Source organism: Eretmochelys imbricata, chromosome 3 (assembly GCF_965152235.1).
Source record: "Eretmochelys imbricata isolate rEreImb1 chromosome 3, rEreImb1.hap1, whole genome shotgun sequence".
In the NCBI taxonomy this organism is placed as follows: Eukaryota; Metazoa; Chordata; order Testudines; family Cheloniidae; genus Eretmochelys; species Eretmochelys imbricata.
This window is the reverse complement of record NC_135574.1, coordinates 138,785,039-138,807,423: the sequence shown is the minus strand read 5'-3', so window position 1 is coordinate 138,807,423 and position 22,385 is coordinate 138,785,039. Positions and strand designations below refer to the sequence as shown.

General features: G+C 41.8%; 1 protein-coding gene across 1 annotated transcript in view; it reads right to left on the bottom strand.

Annotated features, from left to right (window-relative positions):
* Positions 1-1,923: 1,923 nt before the first annotated feature.
* WDR64 (WD repeat domain 64) overlaps positions 1,924-22,385 on the bottom strand; it is a 136,417-nt gene continuing 115,955 nt past the window's right edge. The window contains exons 19-28 of the mRNA XM_077812175.1: positions 21,662-21,698; positions 20,126-20,277; positions 19,264-19,369; positions 16,809-16,870; positions 12,167-12,276; positions 11,076-11,264; positions 7,909-8,008; positions 4,778-4,858; positions 3,789-3,896; positions 1,924-2,031 (exon numbers count right to left, since the gene is read on the bottom strand). Of these exons, the coding sequence (XP_077668301.1) occupies positions 1,924-2,031; positions 3,789-3,896; positions 4,778-4,858; positions 7,909-8,008; positions 11,076-11,264; positions 12,167-12,276; positions 16,809-16,870; positions 19,264-19,369; positions 20,126-20,277; positions 21,662-21,698 (1,053 nt within the window). The remainder of the gene's footprint in view (positions 2,032-3,788; positions 3,897-4,777; positions 4,859-7,908; positions 8,009-11,075; positions 11,265-12,166; positions 12,277-16,808; positions 16,871-19,263; positions 19,370-20,125; positions 20,278-21,661; positions 21,699-22,385) is intronic.

The window sequence follows — 22,385 nt, the reverse complement described above, 5'->3', positions numbered from 1 at the left end:
AGAACCTCAGCATCCACCCTAACTGCAGAAGCGTGTTGCAAATTAGCATGCAAACCACCATGACAGTAGCTGATGGACTCCTAGTAATGTTCTGCAGCATAGGATATTTTGGAAAGGAAGTTTTAGTAAGTGCTGCATTTAGATCATATGTTTCCATTAAATCTTTGCTGAGAAGCAGAGGTGCAAGAGATAGATTTATGTCAGTTACTAGATTTGCAAAAGAGAAGAATGAAAGTTAGTGAGATTCTACTGTATTATCTAAATTTTATTCAACTTTTGGTTCTCACCCCTGCATGCCTAACTGGGGGGAAACTGCTGAAGTTAAAGGGAGTTTTCCCTCAGTACGCACCACAGGATTATGGTCTTAAAATAAAAATAAACCAAGTTTTCCCTAAGAGTACATGGTTAAAAAAAGCCTCAGATGATGCATACCCACCCATTATCATAATACAACTATATAATAATGCAGAATACTCAGACCCACATGTACTTTAAAAAAATCACATCACCTGTTTGCAAATGACTGATATGAGAACAAACTATTTTTGGTGACTCCATGCAGTGGCAGGGTGCTAGTGTTGCTTACACTAAGAGTGTTTCCCCGATTCATCTGAGACTGGAAAACAGTGGATTTCCAGGATACAGGTGTGATGGCTTGGACCCCCCTTCTGGGATGCCACCTGATGTATTTGGGGTCTCACTGAGCCAGCCTGGTCCAACAGCCTGGGCTCCCTCACCTGGTCCTGCTGTGCATGCGCATCTCTCTTTCCCTCTCTCCCCCCGAGTGTAAACCCAAATGATATTGTCTTGCGCTGTAGAGAAGTCTATACAGCATAAGCTCATGAAATTTGCCCCCCTCCCTCACTGTGGAGGAAGATATGCACAGCTTTTTGCACCCCCAGTTATGAAGTGCACAAACTGGGTTTTAGAATAAAAAAAGAATTTATTAACTACAAAAGGTAAATTTTATGTGATTATAAGGGATAGCAAACAGAACAAAGCAGATTACTGAGCAAATAAAACAAAACACACAAACTAGGCTTAATATATTAAATAAATTGGCTACAAATAGTAATTTCTCACCCTAAATGTTGTTTTATGCAGGTTGTGGAGTTTCCTGAAGGTAAACTGCACTGCTTGCTGCATAGAGTTTCAGGTATTCCTTTTCACAGGCCAGACCCTTTCTTAGCCTAGGTCCCATTCCTTCTCCTTAGGACAGTCTTAGATGTTTCTAGCACTCATCCTGGGCGGGGATTCAGTGAATAACCTGCAACCTTGATTGACTCACTTCCCAGCCTTAAATAGGATTTACATATGGCGGGAATCTTCTCCCCCCCAGTCCGACCCCAACCCCATCCTTGTGGAAAATACCTGTAGTCCAAGATGCAATCCAATTTCAGATGACATGATCACATGACCCTACAATGTCAAAGCAGCAACACAGGAAGCTTCTCAGGAGGGCGGGAGATTAGTATCTTCAAAATCTTATTGTTCTCCCTAATGGCCCATTCAGGCTGATTGCATCTGGGGAACACCCACCAGACAGTAGGCAAACTCTTTTGCAATTGATACAGAACTAATATTCCTAACTTCAGATACAGAAATGATACACACATACAAAATAGGGTAATCATATTCAGTAAATCATAAAACTTTCCAATGATAACTTACATGACCCATCTTGCAAAAAATACATTTTACTTATGCCATATTCATATAATAAGCATATTTCTATGAAGAATATGGGGTGTGATGTGACAACAGGAGCTACTGATACATGAATTAACACAATATTGCTGGAGCATTGGAAATAAAGAAGTTGGATACAGAGGCTGTGCTTGTCTGCTTACCAGTAGCAATTACTTTGACTACATATGATTTGCAGTGATCTCAAGGTTTATTTTTGATAACAGCAGTGGCAGTTTAGGGTTTTGCACCTTGGAAGGAAATGGAGGTGGCAAAGGACTGGATCACATTTGCCGCTGTAGCCTGGCTATTTTTTGCACTTCTTCTCTTGGATAAACGTGATGGCTGTAAGACAAAGCAGAGTATTTAGCTACATATGTTAATCCTTGCTAGTGTATGTGCTGAGTGAGCTCTATACAGTTCTACACTCTACTGGAAATATTTCTTACTGTGAAAATAATCAGACATGGTAGAAAAGATAAATTTTAAAATGACTTTTTGGAAGTTCTCCACTCTGACTTAGGAGGAAACAAAACAAGAGTTATTCAAAAGGAAATCTATGTGTTACATTGTCTTTTCTAGGACATATCATGATGTTTATTTCAATAACTGTTCAGCTTAATTTTCTGTGCTATTTACATATTATAAACCACATCTCCGTGACATCTCCTGGGTGTCACCAACAAATTCAGTCCAAAGTTTAACACATGCATCTCTATCACAGCCATGATAATAGTCCTGGATCCTGCTCCCATTTAGCTTAAGGAAAGTATTGCCATTGACTTGAATGTCATTAGAATTGGTCCCAAAAGCTTACTGATATATACATTATGTGCCAATTCTTGCAAGCCCTCACATGCAGAACTTCCAATGATTTCAACAGGAGTCCCAGTTAAAAGACTGGACCCCAATTACCTCATTCAAAGTGGAAACTTAGAAAGGGCCACAAGCTCACAGGGATTAAACTCCTGCAATTTCAGAAGTGGTCTCCTCTAGGAAAAGGGGGCTTTAGGAGTCAGAATGGGAAAGGCCAAATCCTGCCAACCATAGGTTATGTCTACACTGAGCTGGGTGGTGTAATTTCCAGTTCGTGTAGACATCCCATTGCTATCTCTGATCAAACTAACCTGTTAAAAATAGAAGTGTAGCTACAGTGGCACAAGCAGCAGGATAGGATAGCCACCCAAGTACAATCCCATCTGAAACCCTAGATATGTACTTGGAGTATCTGACCCCTCCTACTGTTCTCCCTGCTGTGCCTACACTTCCATTTTCAGTATGTTAGCTTGAGCAGAGTCATGGAGGAGGGGGAAGAAGAAGTTGTTCCAGGTATGGACCATTTCTGAGAAAAAAGTAGTTTTTAGATAAACTGTTTAGCAATGTTAATGTTTACTTCTCTCTAAATATAAATATATAAGAGAGATTGGGTGATCCCATGATTTCTGCCACTTTGAGTAGCATTTCAAACAGCAAATGAAAACTTGCCCTTCTTGATCAGTTTGGGTTCCAATGCAGATCTGAAACCATAAGAATGGATTTGGATCCATGTGTTTGAATATGAACCACCTGAGAGTGCAGATTTCAGGGTTCTGGTTTGGTTTTATCTCTAAACAGAAGGAGAAATACCTGTTGTCCAGAAGTTCTACATGGTACCTCCATCAACAACTGATGGGCTTTATTGGGTTTGGTTTGCTGTATGTATGGTAAATTATTTGTCTTTGCCTCTTAAAGCTTTTCTCCCTTCTACTCCCACCCGTTCATTTTTTGCTTTGTTAGGTAATCTGATTGTTTTGTATGGAGCTGATATATCAGAAAGGGTGCAGCCTGACATGACATTATGAAACACAACTGGAGATGATGGGATGTTACATTAAATATTTCTGGGATAGATGGGCCTAACACAAATCCCCAGATCTGAATACCCTTACACTTTGGACAAGCTTGTATTGGTCATGGTCAGACCTATTTCTAGTTTCAGGTTGCAAAAAAATTGATTTCTGTGTATTCACATCAATTGAATGGAAAGAGGAAAGAAATGTATATAACGGTAAGGATGGGCAAACATTTTGGGGCTAAAGTGAAGAAATTGCTAATCCACTTACCTCATAAAATCTATGATGCTTCATCCTTTTGAAGATAGTGTCAACTGAGTCTTGCTTCTCTTTTGACCCCAACTGGTGGAGAGCTTTGTGACTTGTTAGACTGAGAACCTTTGAAAAGTAATTTAGAGCAGTGTAGTTACAGAATAGCCTCCTATGAGCGCACCAGTTTGTACTGATAACCCACAGCCTATATAACAAAGTGTTTCTAAGACTTTTAGCTCACTAAACCAACAACATCTGATTCTGATCTCACACGCTCATAAAAATCCAGTGGATATCTCTTGACTTCAGCTCAATTTCCCCAATTCATAGAAAGGGGAGTTCAGAATCAGTCCCCCCTTGTATTTTATTTTTTCTTTCTGTGAGAAAGCAGGGTGCAAATTTCCAAAGCACATTAGCGGGAAGTGGAAGATCATCATGTGTGCCGGATTGGCTGAATGCTCTTTACCAGCTCTCTGAATGCTCTCCCATCAGCAGGGGGCAGATGTACAGCTATGTGACTGAGCAGAATTTGGGCCTGTATCTCTAATGCAGTTGTTTATATAAATAGTAAGCCAATTAAACTGGAATGAAAAGTCCCATGCAGGTTTAGCATTTGTATGCTCAGTGGGATATGGTATTAGCATATATTTCCCAACACCTTGTGCAAATAGAAGCAATGGTCATTGGACTGGTTGAAAGAAAAGAGATTGAGCATAAATTTAAGGTCATGAGCTTTGATAGGAGAAGTACAAGACTGAAAGACTCACCTTGCAGAATGGTCTTTTGATCAGTCTTCACAGGAGGCGCCCTGTTATCATGCTAACTACCGTTGAATGGAGATGGATAGGGAGTAATTCAAGCCAAGTCAAAAGAAATTAAATTGAGAAGCAGACAGTTTATAATAGCAAGTCACAGGGTTTGCGATTTTAAAAATTTTCTAATTTTAACAGTTTTTGCTATATCAATGACAATGCTTGAGGTATAAAAGCAGATGAACTTGAACTTACCCTGTATATAGGTATAGAGCCAAACACAACACCAGCCTCTTTGTTTCCTGACTTGAAACTTTCCAAAGGTTGTCTATTAACCTTAAAAATAGAAAACAGAGTCAACATATTTCCAGTTATAGGCAACAGCAAGATAGTAGAGATCACATCTAGTGGAGTTTCCGTAAATCTGCATAGGTAACATTCACTCCATATTACTAAAGAAAAAAAAAATCACATCTACATGTAAAAAAATCCTTGGGTTTGTGTCCAGTTGTGTTTCTGTGCCATATATAAAAACAGCCTAGGAGGTTTTTGTCCAAAAATTGGGGGATGGGGTTCTGCTTGTTTTATAGCGAATGGAGAGTTGACCTAACTAGACCGAGAGCTGAGCCAACAAGTTGGAGGGAAAGGGAGGACTTTTAGTCAGATTATTTAAAACTATTTGAAAACATATTTAACTCCAATGCTTCATGAACACCTGGAACTGGGGAAAAACAGACATGCCATTCCAGATATTTAAACTGGTTTTTCAAAACCCTTCAGGCATTCTTTATACAAAATGTAAATATGCTAACGAGGGCATAAGCTCAATTTAAAAAAAAAAATAATTTTTAGGTCAGTTTTAACAGTATGTGTTGGTTGGGGGATGTTGCTAAAGGAGGGCTGAGTTCTAACCCCAGTCACCATGGGATGATGGGCTGGGAACTCCCAGGGGACCCCAGTCCCAACTGACAGTGTCATTGCAGAGCAGTCAGGTGGGAAATCTCTTTGAGCATGCAAACTTTCACTCTTCCACTGCCTATCAGGAAAAAAAAAAAACATTTCTTCTGTATGTTGATGGAAAGGCCAAAGTTGTGCAAATGTTGTATGTACTTTGATCATTCATCCATGCAAAAATATGACTGCTAAAACTTACCTAGGTTATTAGATTCCATGTATTTGAGAGTGGAGGTCACTTATATGACATAGTACTGATTTCCCACTAGGAACACAGTTTATGATCATGCAACAGGGAAAAAATTATCTAAAAATGAAATACTGTCAGGTTTTCATAAAACACTGAAATATGAGTTTTCTGCAAAAATCAAATTGCATTTTAAAGAAATCCTCTTTTATAGCATCCTCTGGTAGATAATTGAAGTGCACATGCAATTGTTATAGTTTAAGAGGATTCACATCCTCAGAATTTAAAAAGTCCCTCATTAATTTCTTCCCATATATCTCAGGTTTGACTTCTAGACTTCTTAGCTTCAGCACTGGTAGCATCACAGAATTAAAGTTAATTCACTGAGGTGCATACATGTGATTTGAAGGTACTTACACACACCTTGAAGGATATGCAAATATGCTGAGATGGATTTACATGGTCCCCCACAGAATAAACAAGATTTTGTCAACCCTTATCAGCAACACTTTCAGAGGTGTCCATGAATTATCAAAGTAACTGAAGACAAGAGCAGTTTCCTCTCACATGTTGATGTTGCCTCTCAGCCCAATCATCTTTTTCAAAAATTACCAACTTAAGTAGTACAAGTCACAAGATAAAATGCAAATCAGAAGTCACCAGAGCACACACTTGTTGAGTTGTCCCACATTCCAGTCAGCCACTGGGTTCACTTCAGTAGTACAGTATATTTTAATTTTATATGCCATCAGTATTACCAAGTATATTTTTCCACATTGCTCTCCCCCTCTACTGTACCTAAAGCTGCAGTACAATAGATTTGGGTTCTAATCACCAATAGTTCCTCGCTTTGTAGGGAACATTCGACTATCCCACAAAAGCCACATGCATTCCCTTTGATGTAATATCAGGCAATAGGGAAAAATGATGTCTGGAGTCCATGACCAACATAGCTTAATGGGAAACATATTTGGCCGCCTTTGGGGTCAAAGTGGCAGAATACCTCAACCACATGGTTGTCATCACCCTGAAGTCATCACCACACACTCCTGTCATGGGGCCAGGAGGAGTAAGACCCAACCATGCCACTTTTAGAATCCCAGCAAACAGGGGCTAGGAGAAAGGAGGAGCTGGCTGTCAACCTAGGGGGACATGCATCAAAGAGGAGCATATCATCCTCACCCCATCCTTATTACACCAAGGGCAGGGAGAGTGAAGTAGCTGACCATGAACAATAGTGCTGTCTTGTCCCAGACAATCTCTGCCTCGGGGGCATGGAGCGCTAGCATTCTGCTGCTATAGTTGCCAGAAAGATTTTTGATCTGCCAGAGGCAGCTCGTGTAGATAATTATATCAGTTCTGTTGGCTACATTAAGGTAATGGCTGACTGTACAGGTGGGGACACAATATCAGGAATTTCAGGAGGATGGCAGGATGTCCACGCCCCAGCTTGCTTCTTTCTCTCAGCCATTCTAGCATTGGAGAACAGGAATGCCACTTCATTGAGGGGTAGAGGGGAGCTCACATAGCAAAAGGCCACTTAGCTCTCACTGGACTGGCTCTTTTTGGTTTTGCCTTTCCAGTACACCTTGCAGGGAGAGGAGACAATCTGGCCCAAAGGCGACATGTACCAAGCTAGATAGAGGAGCATGTATAAAGCACTTCTACTCAGCTAGAGTTCTGCAAAATGTTCAGATTTTAGATCTCATTAAAACCTTGAAGCGAGGACCAGGCATAAAAAGATTTACCAGCGTTCTCACCTACCTTTCAAGCAAATCTGTGATATTTAGGGTTTGCACGGCTTAGTATATGCGCAATGTACCTCAGGTGGCACATGACCAGGATTCAAAGAATTTGGTATGCTGATTGGATCATTTATTTTCCCGGGCCAGATACTGATGGGGAGTGTGACGTGAACATGGATTTGCACTCAGTTGAACTTCCCAAGTTTGTATTGAAACCCTATAAAACTTCAAATTTCAAAGGGTTTGCACTGGAACCATGTTCTATGTGGCTTTGATACAAACTAGGGAAGTTCAACCGAGTATCACTCAGACTTGATACTTGGAAGTGTGAAACCATGTGAATTGAAACCCAACAGACAGTTTGCACAAACCCCTTTGATTATTTCTATTCTTTTCTACAAAACAGGCCTCGGGCATTTGTTTTGGGCTATTTTCCAAATGTAAACATCTACCAGAATATTGCATAAAAGAAATACAACTGATTATGTCTCTTCACCTACCTTAGGAGAAGCTAGGGCTTTGAAAAACTTGAAATCCTGATCCACTTCGAAGGGTCTAGGCTTTTTTGAAAGCAAGGATGATTTGGTCAATGATTTCCACCTGTTCACAAGAGATAGGAAGAAAAAAACCTGATGTCTATAAAAAAAGAGGGCAGCGTACCGTATCACGCACTTAATTAGCTTAGAAATACAATTTGAATTATAATTCATTCTATATCTTTGCAGAATGAAATTTAATGTAGATGCTTGATAAATGTCATGAGATGTTACTTAACACTTCACCAATCCAGGTGGGATTCATTTTCTTTCACTATGTTTGCACCATCTTCAGGCTGGTATGTTTATGTATGGATCAGCAGTTATCAAGACTAAGCTCCAATACACTGTATCATAATGACTCAACATTATTTTCCATCTAGAACATAGTGACAGTATGCCAGGTTCTAGGCATGTGTAATGGTCCTCTCTTGGGTGCATGGCCTAGCAGTCACAGCTACAACTCCTGACTGCCAAGGGGGTTGTGGGGAGGGGAGCCCAGGCTCTCTGACTCCACTGGGTTCCGACCCAGGGCCCTTTGGGCTACCAGTAGTCTGGCAACCAAGGCTGCTTAAGGCTGTCCTCCCTGGGCCTCTTCCTCTTCTCCACCCCCATTGGGTCAGCTTAGTCCAAGGCTTTTCCCTGGTGAGGAAACCCAAACCACAATAAGTAAAGGACGTTACCAAAGTCCAAGGTCCACAGGATACTTCCCTCTCTAGTTGTCTCAGGGAGGGACCCTTTGGGCAGCTGTGTCAGAGTCTTGGGTTTCCCTTTGCTCTGCTGGAGCTGTGGGCTACAGGTCTGCTCACCTCCAGCCCTGCCACCCAAATGAGCTAGTTCCCTTCCTTTTAATTCCTCCAGCAGATGGAGCATTTGCTGCAGGTGTGGTGGGGCAGGGCCTGGCTGAGCCCCAAATAATCCCTTAACCCCTTGTTGCCCAGTGTGGGGTTTGTACACCCCATCACAGCACGGCATTGCAGAGCTTTTCTGCTGATTCAACTGGTTGCCAGACTACGTGGGCCTCAGCACAAGTTATAAGGAGAAAACATGTAGGGCTAGATCCTCAACTAGTATATCAACTTAGCCCCATTTACAATTAATGCGGTCATGTTGATTTATACTAGCTAAGGATCTATATATCCTGTCATTCCACTGTTGAGAAGAGTTGAGACAAATTTACATAGAACGCTACTCACTGAAATTCTTCAGCAAGTCAATGAAGCCCTGGCTACTTTCACCAGCTGGGAATCTGGCCAAGTGTTTGCAAATGTTTATTTGAATTCGGATAGTCTGCTCGGTTCAATCACATTTGGACCCTTTTTATGTGTATGAACATTTGAGAAACATCTATTCCTTGTATGGATACCGTTATCTCGATTCATTATTTGAAACTTTTAAAACAGCATAATGAATGAGGAAGAGTAATTATTCAATAAGGAAGCAGAAATAATACATATGGATTAAGTGACCCACAAGCTATTTCAGCTATTACAAATAGGGAAAAATTTGCCAAAAATATAGTCTTTGGGAGAAATATTTGCAAACAAAAATATGTTAGCCATGTAATAGTTTACTTGTAACAGTTAATTCACACCAATCTAATTACTGCAGTGTACTCTGTCTACATGGTGTTATATCAACTGGCCACTCTAGCCTCATCTAGCACAGCAGGTCCACACTGCAAACAAAAACCTGCAGCCACCAAGTCTTAGAGCCTGGGTCAATTGACTTGAGCTTGTGCCCTGTATTCAACACCGCCTAAGGGCCCAATCCTGTCAACATTGCCAGGCATAGTTCTTTATTCATGAGTTACTGAACTGACTTCAGTAGGACCATTCACCCTGGGAAGAATTGTTCTTACTGGTAAGTATTAGCAGGATACAGCCCTACACTTCGGACCTTACAGCAGCATAGCTGTACCGCTACAGCGGTGCCACTGTAAGGTCTCCCTGGTGGCTGCTCTTTGCCGGCAGGAGAGAGCTCCACTGCCGGCATAATTAAAACCATCCCCAACAAGTGACGTTAGCTATATCAGCAAGAGAGCGTTTCCTGTCAACATAGCACTCTGCACACCAACGCTTTTGTCAGTGAAACTTGTGTCGGTCAAGGAGGTGTTTTTTCCACACCCCTGACCAACCAAAAAAAGTTTTAATGACAAAAAATGCTAGTGTAGACAAAGCCTAAATGATTATGGTCATTAATACTGAAGCATTCCCAAAAAGGCTTTGGCAAAAAGGTAACCTAAAAAGTGAATAGGATGCTGTACTGTGCGCCAGACATATAGTTTAAGTGTTCATCACTTCAGAAGTCTAAGCAACTTTTGTCCAACTTGAACTGCTTTCCTTCCTTGCCAAAGGCTACATTTGGGCCAACTTTCAAACTTCTAGCTTCAGTATTTGATTTCTGCACATGCAACGGTCACTATTTCAGCCAACACACTGTGGATTGAACCAGAGCTAAAAGTATGAGCTGCTGCAGTTTGAGCTAAATCACTGAAGCTGGGCTGAGACATATTCACATCCTCTGTGGATTGCCACAGACAGGAACCTGTAACCCATCCCTCACCAGTGGTTACATAACATTCATGCCAACTTTGAAGCTCTCAGCTTTGAATTATGAGCACACACCAGAAAATACAAGAAAAATGCATTTTTATTCTACACCCCCATTCCTCAACAATTAAGCTAGTTTTGCTTTAACTTTTAGAAGGCTTCATCTTTATGTTGAGATCAGGTAAGAAAAAGTTTTATCTTGAAACTATTTGTTTTTAGAAGGTTCAGTCACCTTGTGGGGGTAAGAGGGAAACAATTTCCCAAACTTAACAAGACTGTTCATTAAATACATACATTCTGATTAACTTTAGTGATTATCTAATTATCACAGCAGAGAATTAGTAGTTAGAATTCCAGGGTTCCAGTCCTGGCTCTGCCGCTTGCTATATGACTTTGAGTAAGTCACTTAACCACTGTGCCTTAGTTTACTCCTCTGTATAATGGGGATACAGTCTAACTCACGGAGTATTGTAAAACTTGTTTGCAAAATACACATCCTCAGATGAAAGGTTTTCTAAAAGTGTGATGTGTTTGTTAATAGTCCCTAATGCACATGTAAATAAATGTTTGTGAGCTTACTTCTTCCTGTCCAGTATTAGAGGATATTCAAACTTCTGCTTCTTTTCCATGTACTTGCTGTCTTCTTTGATTATAATGGGAAATTCATTAACATCACAGGGCAAAATCAAATCACTGGATTCAGATAATTCAAACACCCTGCGCTGTCCGAAGTAACCAACATAGTGTCCATTTGGTGCGTGCCAGAGCCTAGAGGTGCAGAAGGAGAGATGGAAAAGGTGGGTAAATTTAGAAACTGAAAGAAAGTGAAGTGCCTTTAGAACAATATTATGTAATTTAATAACCCCTTACCAGTGTAGTAGACTAGTTACAAGACAATATCAGAGTTAAGATTGAGTGTAAATAGCAAAGAAAGTAAATTAAGGCTAGAAAAACCTTAGAAGAATATTATAATTATAAAAAATAATAATTAAAAACCAAGACATTCAGCACCAAGGCTAAAATTAAATCTAAAAATGTGAAAGTTTGGAAATGAAGAGTTAAGGCACTTCAAAACAACCTCAAGTGTCTCTGTAAAGAGATGCTGCCACCAAACGACTTTTAGACGTCAAATTTCCTGGATTTGTTAATTTGTTTCAAAAACTTGAAGTTTACTTTTTTGTTAAGAGCAAATTGCATAATGGGCTATAAAACATTTTTATTTAGCCAGGAAATTGCTATGATTTAATCTTCAAGATATCACATATGGGGCAAAATAACCTGGCATACTAATTTGACAAGAACCTGCACAAAGTTAAAATGGGATCCAAAAAAGAGCTCATTTCTAGAATGATAGGGCCTTTATGTGCTCAGTTTCACACAATTGGTAGAAAAACTTGACTGTCCATCTCTGGACATTTCGAGAGACTGGTGGGGTTCAAACAAACAAACAAAAAGTATCTGAGACTTCTGCGGGGGCGGGGGGAGGGAAGAGTGGATGTATTATGTGTAAAGCTAAGCTGTGCACATGCAGAACTGATTTTTTCCTCACCAAAACAGATACCTAAAATTATTTCAGTTCTGAGCTAGACAAAAGTCAGGCAAAAAGGGGAGCTCTGGGAAAAGAGACTCCATAGGTTAAAATCAATAACAAATGTTTGCCATGTCTGTACCTGACAGAACCATCCACAGAGGCCGTCACTACCAGGTTTTTCTCCTCCTCATAGAATAGGCTGACCACTTTGGTGGAATGAGCTCGCCAGTAGAGCTGCTGCTTTATTTGCTGAGGGGAGGAAAGCAAAACAAAACAAAACCCATCGCTGGCCACATTTCAGTCTGCTATGCACTCTAACATTGTTACCAATACAGTGTCCTTATGAAGCTGTCAAGGTTTCTTCCCCACTCTGAACTCTAGGATACAGATGTGGGGACCTGCATGAAAACCTCCTAAGCTTACTTTTACCAGCTTAGGTTAAAACTTCTCCAAGGTACAAACTATTTGACCCTTTGCCTTTGGACTTCCACTGCCACCACCAAATGTTTATCTGGGTGTATTGGGAAAACATTGTTTGGAAACGTCTTTCCCCCCCAAATCCTCCCAACCCTTGCACCCCACTTCCTGGGGAAGGTTTGGTAAAAATCCTCACCAATTTGCATTGGTGACCACAGACCCAAACCCTTGGATCTTAGAACAATGAAAAAAACTTTCAGTTCTTGAAAAGAAACATTTTAATAGAAGAAACAGTAAAAAGAATCACCTCTGTAAAATCAGGATGGTGAATACCTTACAGGGTAATTAGATTCAAAACATAGAGAATCCCTCTAGGCAAAACCTTAAGTTACAAAAAGACACAAAAACAGGAATATTCATTCTATTCAGCACAGCTATTTTCTCAGCCATTTAAAGAAATCATAATCTAACACATATCTAGATAGATTACTTACTAAATTCTAAGACTCCATTCCTGTTCTGTCCCCGGCAAAAGCATCACACAGACAGACACAGATCCTTTGTTTTTCTCCCTCCTCCCAGCTTTTGAAAGTATTTTGCCTCCTCATTGGTCATTTTGGTCAGGTGCCAGCGAGGTTATCCTAGCTTCTTAATCCTTTACAGGTGAAAGGTTTTTTCCTCTGGCCAGGAGGGATCTTCCCTTTATATTTATGACAGAAGCAAGCTGTCATCAGACCCAAAAGAAGTGGGGTTATGATAGCCCTTAAAACAGGCTGAAGGCAGTGTGCATGAAGACACGAGGCTAAATTCATCCCTAGTGTAACTCCACTGAACACAATGGAGTTATGCCAGGGACATTTTACTTTTGTTCTTCATGTTGTCTGCAGTCTGAAATGGACAATTCAGACCAAAAGGATAGACTTACTCTTTGTAGATAGGAAGAAACAGGGCTGGCCTTACTATGAGGCGAACTGAGGCGGCCGCCTCAGGTGCCAGACTGTGGTGGGGGCACCACTAGGACCCAGAGTGTAGAAAATTGTGTCTGCTGCTGGTGCATATGTATGCTCTCTGCTCTAGATGCACAGAGATGCTGGAGTGCTGTGCTTGAGGAAGGAGGGCACAAGAGACATTACAGGCAGGTAGGAGAAAAGGTGAGAGGGAATAACAGAAAGCAGCAGGAGCTGCAGGGAGAGAGAGAGAGGAGGAGCTTCTTATGTACCTCTCTAGTACCCGCAGGAGCCTGGACTGATTAACACCAGCTTCTCAGGGAGCTTCCTGTTTCCTGCTGCTTCCCTGAACCCACTTGAGGAGAACAGGCAGTCAACTGAAGTAGTAGGAGCCAGTTAGCCCTTAAGACGCTGATATCTTCCCTCACTCAGGACCTGCTACCAGCCTGCTTATTTGTCCCTTTCTGAGTGTTAAGAGCCACTATACCTGGCACAGAACAGCAGTCATGAGTGAAAGAAGAAAACGCCCCTCTAGGGCAGCATTCAGAAAAAGAAAGAAAGCAAAGGAAGCTTTTCTATCTAAGCAGGAAGGAGCTCTCCTGAGATACATAGACACAGATGTTCACAAGTGAGCCTTCCGGTCCCAGTGAGGATGTGAGCAGTGAGGAGATGCCTGATCTTCCAGTTAGTCAGAGTGCAGGTGACCTGGCAGCTACTGCAGTATCCATATCTCCATCTCAAATGGATGTAACCATGCACATTCCTGAAGAAAAGTGTAGATCAGAGAAGAGTGTGGTGGAGGTGCAAGAAACAGCTTCTGCTGAGTTTAGTTCCTTAAGTCAAGATGATCCAGGACTGTGGACCCACCTGAGCAGTAGCCTGAGGGACTTCCTTGTACTGCATGGGCCACAGCAAGTGCAAAATTTCATGTTCCCCAAAGACAATGAAAATAGAAGTTTCCATCCAACACATTACTGGCCTGAAATCTCCAATGGTGACAAAGTGGAGAGGCCATGGCTTATGTACTCAGAAACCAAGAATGCTGCAGACTTTTTTTGTTGCAAACTCATCCAGTCCAATGTTCCAGCCACACTGCGTTCTACAGGAACCAAGGACTGGAAAAATCTGTCTAGAAATCTGGCATGCCATGAAAAGGCAGCAAATCACCAGAGAGCATTCCATAGGTGGAAAGAGCTTGAGATGAGACTAAGGTTAAAGGCCACCATAGATGATCAGCATCAAGAGAAGATTGCATCAGAGTCTCTTTACTGGCAAAATGTTCTGAAAAGGCTCATTGCCATTGTGAGAATGCCTGCTACCCAAAACCTAGCACTGCGTGTCACTTCAGATCAGCTGTATGTGCCAAACAATGGAAACTTCCTTAAAATTGTGGAGCTGATGGCTGAGTTCGATGCTGTACTCCCAGGAGCATCTAAGAAGAGTGACCACCCAAGAAATGTACACACATCACTACCTTGGAAAAACAATTCAAAATGAGATGATACAGTTACTGGCAACAACAGTCAAACAGAAGATTGTGGCAGATCTGAAGTCGGCCAGGTATTACTCTGTTATTCTGGACTGCACACCAGACATCATCCATACGAAACAAATGACTTTAATGGTGCATTTTGTAACAACAACAGAACCTAGGGAAAATGTCCCTATAATGGTGACTGTCAGCATTTTCTAGAATTTATTGACACTGATGATACTACAGGAGCTGGTATGACAAGTGTGCTTCTTAAAAAGCTGCAAGATACGGGCATTGCGATAGCTGACGTGAGAGGTCAGGGCTACAATAATGGTGCCAACAAGAGAGGAAAGAACAGAGGAGTGCAGACACGGATCCAAGAGTTAAACCCTCAAGCTTTTTTTGTCCCATGCAGTTCTCGTTCATTGAACTTGGTGGTCAGTGATGCAGCATCAGTTTCTAGTGAGGCTGCTGAATTTTTTAATGTAATTCAAAGCATCTTTGTATTTTTCTCTGCATCAACTCATCAATGGCAAATTTTGAAGCAACGTCTGGGAACATCCTCTCTGACACTGAAACTACCGAGTGTCACACGATAGGAAAGTTGAGTGGAGGCAATAAAGCCTATCAAACACCAAATTGGGAAGATAGATGATGCCATAATTGCCATTATGGAGGATAATGCTATGACAGGAACTGTTTGTGGGAGAACAGTGGCAGAGGGAAATGGAATCACCAGAAACGTACATAACTTCAAATTTTCTCTGTGGCTTAGTGTCGTGGCATGACATGCTCTTTGAAAGAGAGACTCCAAGGTGTTGACCTTGATATATCTGGAGCAATGGAACAACTGGACAAAGCAAAGTCATACCTACACTCTTACCAGTCAGATGAGGGATTTCAAAACGTTCTGAAGAGTGCACTGGCAGAGGAACCTCACACTGAAGCTATTTTCCCACCCATTCAAGAATACAAGAGTCACCGAAGAAGATGACATTTTGATTAAGAGGCACGGGATAATCCCATAGGAGACCCCAAACAGCAATTCAAAATAGAATTCTTTAACCAGGTGCTAGATTGTGCAATGCAGTCAGTGGAAGAACGTTTCATGCAGCTCAAGGAACACAGCAGTACATTTGGGACCAGCAATGCAGGGCACTAGAGACAGGGTTGACACATGAGGACATGCATGATATTGATGAGAGTGATTTAGGTGATGAACTGAAAGCCCTTTCAAGATACATTTCAGCAGGATCAACTCCAAAGGCTGTTCTGGAATATATGTGCACAAATAAGATGACCACCCTTTTTCCAAATGCTTTTGTTGCTCTGTGCATACTTCTAACACTTCCTGTAACAATTGCCAGTGGAGAACACAGCTTCTCCAAGCTGAAGTTAATAAAAACACATCTACGCTCCACAGTGACACAGGAGAGGCTGGTCGGCCTTGCAACCATCTCAATAGAGCATGAGCTGGCCCAGACTGTGGACCTTCAGCAGGAAGCAGTTCAAATCTTTGCAACCAAGAAGGCACGGAAAGCATCACTTTGATTATTCAAACAGATAAAAATGCCAGTGTTTACTATGCAGACAAGAAAAGTTACATTTGCTGTTCAGGCGTTTGAAAGTTAAGTGTTACTTCAAATTTTTGAACAAGGCATTTTAAGTTGTTAGTTCTCCTTTGTTGGGGTAGGTAGCAGAGCAGTACCATGAGAGGAGCAGAACAGGAAGAAGGCAGAATTGAGACCTTTCAAAGTTTTGGCCCAAGCGAGGGGACATGGGGATATCATTTGAGCTCCCCACCTCAGGTGCCAAAATGTTGTGGGCCGGCCCTGGGAAGAAAGTGGACTGAACTTATCTCAGGATAGTGAATTCCATTTTTCTCTACCTGTCATATGTGAATGGTAAATTATTTGGGTGGAAAAATGATTTTTCATTCTCACCTTATTTTCATCCTGTGGATCTTCCAGGAATGAGCCAGTATTCCAGTGCATAATATGCCCCTCTGTGTTTTAAAAAAAACAAAAAACAGAATCATTTCAAAAGAGGTTTAAACTTCTTTATAAGTGCCTTCTGTTGCTAGATATGCTACCAAGTTAAGATCAGGGTTGGAAGGGACCTCAGGAGGTCATCTAGTCCAACCTGCTGCTCAAAGTAGGACCAAGCCCCAATTTTTGCCCCAGATCCCTAAATGGCCCTCTCAAGGATTGAACTCACAACCCTGGGTTTAACAGGCCAATGCTCAAACCACTGAGCTATCCCTCCCCCCTGAGGGATAAGGACCTGGCTAAGGACAAGGTAGAAGGAAGCCAAGGGTCTGGGCATTGAAAGTTAGTTTTTAGGATAATGTAAATGTCACTTAACTATTTCATTAGCAAACAAAGGAGAAAATGTTAGTCCATATGTTACAATGGAATACTGATCTCCAGCCTATTTATGAAGAATGTCATATTAACAGCATAGATTTAACTGTTTGTTAAAAGCATCTAAGAATTTTAAATAATTACAAACACACAAAAACAGTGACCTACTAAGCAGAGTTACCTACTGCATAGACCAAACATGAGGGAGTTTCAGAGGGGTGACGTTTTTCATTTTAAAATGACAAACTGGACAGAGTTTGATCAATCACATGCATAATGCAAAAGAAAATAATTCATGCCTTTCTAGTGTGCTCATGTGGGATACACAGTCCAAGAGGAGGGAGACTGACCACTGAAATGGGAACATTTACCTTGATATTGTGTCCCTCCACTGCTCTTTGCTGCAGTTTTCTTCCCATGTTACAGTTCCTCCATCACCATTGAAATCTTCCCTTTGTTGCTCTCCCAGTAGGAGGCTTCTGGGTAATTCCAATAGCCACCTTTGGCAGACCTAGTCTCTAGAACTGTACACTTGGGCAGAGAGAAATGTGGGCAGCCCTAGTAGGGAAAGGATGAGAGGGGAGGAGGAGGAGATAGCAGCAGTTGGGCTAACAGACGCTATCCAGGCAATATAGCAATGGGTGTCAGCAGTGGGGAGAAGGGAGGGGTGTGCAGGACACACACAGAGCAGAACTAGTAGGAAAACCTCTTGCAGCCACTTAGAATCTGCAGCCAGTAATATGCAAGCAGGCGGCCAAAAGGGGAAGCCTCAAATGTAGGAGAAAGGGCTATGACACTAGCATGGAATACTCCTCCGTGAGCAGTAAAAAAAAACTCCTTGCCGTCCTGTGCAATATGGGATAGCTGATTGGAGAGAAAGCTTTCCCTTTAACCTCTGTCCATTTTTAGGGTATGTCTACACTGCAACCAGGAGTATGATCTGCAGCTCATGTAGACATACCCATGCCAGCTGTACTCTAGCTGGCTCAGCAAAAATAAAAGGATGCCATGGGCGTGGACTTCAGCATGAGTTGCACAAACCCACCTGACCTCCCTGGGTGCATTTGTTTGCATGGCTAGTGCTGAAGCCCACGCCATGGAGTCTTCACATCTATTTTTAGCGAGCTAGCTAGTGTACAGCTAGGGTGGCCATGACCACACAAGCTACCCCATTCATACCCCTGTTGCAATGCAGATGTACCCTTGGTGTCAACCTCAAACCATTGTTACGTTTGAAAGGTCTGGAAAAGCTTTTTCCATCTCACTTCTGCCCAGCAGCAGAGCAGGAAGTGTGGAATTACTGTAAGAAACTCTGTTCTCATGGGATTTCCAGCAGGAACCGAAATGTAAGTACCTGATGTCTCATGAGATAGATGGAGACAAAGAAGATTTTTCAGGCCAAGTTTGAAGACACAAAGAGTCACAAAGTTTAAAGAGGTTTAGATAAGCTTCAGATAAGCAACCAAACTTTTGCATGTTTTGCCAAATGAAAGCCACCTTCAACCTTTTGAGGTTCACTAAACATTAAATTAACGATCAGAGAAAGGGCTGCTGGCAGAAGCATCAGTAACGCTTTTTCCCCTCACATTGCTGTGTTATTTATGAAACACAGGTCATTGTTGTATACTGAACTTTTCACTGTCCATGAACTAACTGTCTGTGTGCAACAACAGCCGCCAATTTGCTTTTATTTGCAGCAGCCGGTTATGGAGAAAGTGGGACTTTTGCTTATTCTTAATCTTTGCCCTTAGTCTAAAATGAGGGAATTTAGATGGTAAGTATATGGGAGTTCTTTGTGTAAAGAAAATATAACACACTGCTCTTGCAAGTAGCCTCTGTACTGGCAGTGTTGTTAGCTTCTGGCTTTAACCTGTATTCTTTACTCCCATAGACTCCCCTTTCCTCGATTTTTAATGCAGTTTTGCTTTGGCCCTTCATTGCCACATTCCCAGCATGTTTTTACAATAACCTTTTTCAGCCACTACAAAGAGTCAGGAGAACTGTGACTGAGAAGCAAGTGACTGAGACCACTTACCCTTGGTGGCCGCTAAAAGCATTTTAGAAGTGATATCGGTGCACAGAGCAGTCAGAGGAATTGCAGGATGCTTTGTGAAGGGCAAAACTTCTCTCAGTAAATCTCCCTAAAACAAACAAAGTATAGAGGAAAGCAGACTTTATCCACAAAAAAATCAAAGCAACAGAAATTTTATCATGTTCACGTGATGCAATGTTTTCTGTTGCTTTGATTTTTCATGCATTAAGTAAATAGCAAACCATATTAGTCAGATTTTATACCAACAACATACATTGAGCTGCTTTATTATACCTGGGGGGTTCAATATCACAGTTAAATAAAACCGCTGAAGTCCCTAAAACCTTTTTATAATATATCTTAATTTATCCACCTAGAATCAAACTCTTCCCTGTCTTATAACCCATATCGACATCAACCTGATTGCACAATGTGCAAGTCATACCTGACCCTCTACTCATTTATACAGGTGCACAGCCCAATATTGCTACATTATTTTTCAAAGAATAAGTCAGTTAACAGACCAGAATTCCTCTTATAATTGGAGCAGCAGACTCTGCCTTGCCCATCACAGTCTCAGAAGGCAGAGGACGTAGATAAAGAATGGACCCCAAGGGAGTTACATACCTTTTCAGACAGTTGTCACTAGAATTATTTTAAGCCATGATTTTCCTCCTGTTCCCCTTCCCCCTTCCCTTTGCTACAGCTGTTAAAGCAGCACTAAATTGTGTTCATAGAAATAATGATCAGTGGGAAAAAAAACTCCTATTACTTCATATGTTAGGTGAGAGCAGGATGCTGAAGATGTGGAGCATTTTCTTCTTTCACCCCCAACCCCATCCAAACATACAATCAAATACGTTACCCCAATAGTCCATAGATAGACACAGCCATTTTCATGGGCAGAGGCCAGTATTGGTGAGCATGTATGTCCAGCTACATTTCTGGAGAAGCCAGAGGCTGATTTTTTGGTGTCAGAGGGTTCCACGTCCTTCTCGTTGGTTGTCTCTTCCCCTTCTGGAATATAATTGACCCCATTATCTTCTTGCCATAGTTCTTACAGTTCTTTCTTTGAACACAAAGCAATGGAACAATGCTAAGAAAAACATTAACTTTGACAAAAGAAAACTTCATTATAAAACAAAAGCCCCTTTGAAAATATTTCATAAATACTAGCAAGGAGCCATGGTGAGAACTTGGAGACACATTGTTTAGGAAGTATTCTCATGACACGTCCTGTGCCAAACCACACCATTCCTGTACAGGTGCGAAGAGCCCTTTTCACAACATGGGGGCAGATTTCAGAGAGGCGGCATAGAGGGTCCGTGCTCCCCTTGTGTGCCTCACAGCAATGTTCTGCTGCATCTCTAACTGTGGGGGCAGGGCAGGGATATGACCGGGGACCTGCAAAAGTGCAGATTCACTGGTCAGAGTCTTCCAGGGAGTAAAAGTTCAGGGTTGTGGCAGTGGCTACTAGCTCAGCCCTGAGGCTGCAGATGTAGCCCAGGGAGCGGTGCTGATATTCTGCAGGGAGAGAATTCCATCCTTCTCAAAACTACCAACAATCCCTATGCAAAGCCTGTCTGTCTCCTAAGCACTTGACAATTTGGCCTTCTATATTTCCTTCTTTGTTCTCTATTTCTAAAGATATGTGCGTGAACCAAGATATTTATTTTAAGGGTCCGTTTGCTTTTACCTCTAGGTCACTAGCTCAAACCTGACCCATGTGGGTACTGTCACCAGTGGCCTATGTGAAATAATTCAGTGTCCGTTCTGTTGACAGGGACACCCGTCTGGCAGGACCATCAATAGTGACTGTAGCCAAATTCCGGTTTCAGTGTCAATTCCATTCTATTTGGATGCTGCTGCAATCCCATGCTTGGCCTGCCACTGGGGAACACAATTTGCTGTCCAGATTCAAGTAAAGACTCCTAGTTGTGTCATCAGCATGCCGCTGATATTTCAGGACCACAGTCTCTCATTATCTGCCCCAGCTGCCTTCCATGCACACTGATGAAACAGATCCCTACAGAACCCCACACAATCATAGAATATCAGGGTTGGGAGGGACCTCAGGAGGTCATCTAGTCCAACCTCCCGCTCAAAGCAGGACCAATCCCCAGTTTTTACCCCAGATCCCTAAATGGCCCCCTCAACGATTGAGCTCACAACCCTGGGTATATCAGGCCAATGCGCAAACCACTGAGCTATCCCTCACAGGTGGATGAGCAGCTGGGATTTCTATACGCTTTAGCTGATACCTTCAAACATCTTCTTAAAGCCTCTCTGACAACAGGTAGACAGTTTGAAAAATGGGCTTTTCTTCCCCCAGGTTTAAAACACCCTATCCTCCCCAACGACCCAAGAAATCTGCGAGTATAAAAAGCAACACATTCCATACCTACTGTTGCTGGAGACTCTCCATTGTTTACATCTTCCTAAAAACAAGATTTATAAAACAGAAATTGAGCCAGAAAATTGAAAGCAGAAGAGCATACACACAGTACTAGACCTTGACATGCCCGGAGAAACAGTTCTCTAGACTGTCATTATTTAAGGAATGAACTAATTCCCTCAGAGGCTTATGTGGAACTTCTCACTTATATTGTCTCAGCTTTCAAGAAGAGTCTAGACTAAGTTAATTCCTTTCTGGGATAATGAATAGACACACACACTCAGAATATAAATCCATGGGGGTGATTTTCCAAAAGCACAAATGAATGGGAGTTAGGTGCCTTTGCAGATCTCCTCACTAGGTCTTGTCATTGCCTTGAGCAAAAATGGGTAAAATAGCAAAGTTGCAAAGCTTACCCACATGTAGCCCCATTTCAGCAAACAAACGCCTCTTTTTGAAGACTTCAGTCAAATTCTGTCTGCTGCTTCTCTCAAGCACTGCTTTCAACTGTATTTTAACCCCACTCCTAATACAAAGTCCTGTTGGAATTATGTGTGTGGCTTTTCACTCTAAAATCAGTACTTTCACATGGCCTCAACCACATGGTTGGGAGGTGTTGGACACGTGGGTTGCCTCCAACCTTCATTCCATGTCTATCTATATGGGTCAGTCTATCAACTACAGTAGAACCTCAGAGTTATAAACACCAGAGTTATGAACTGATAGTCAA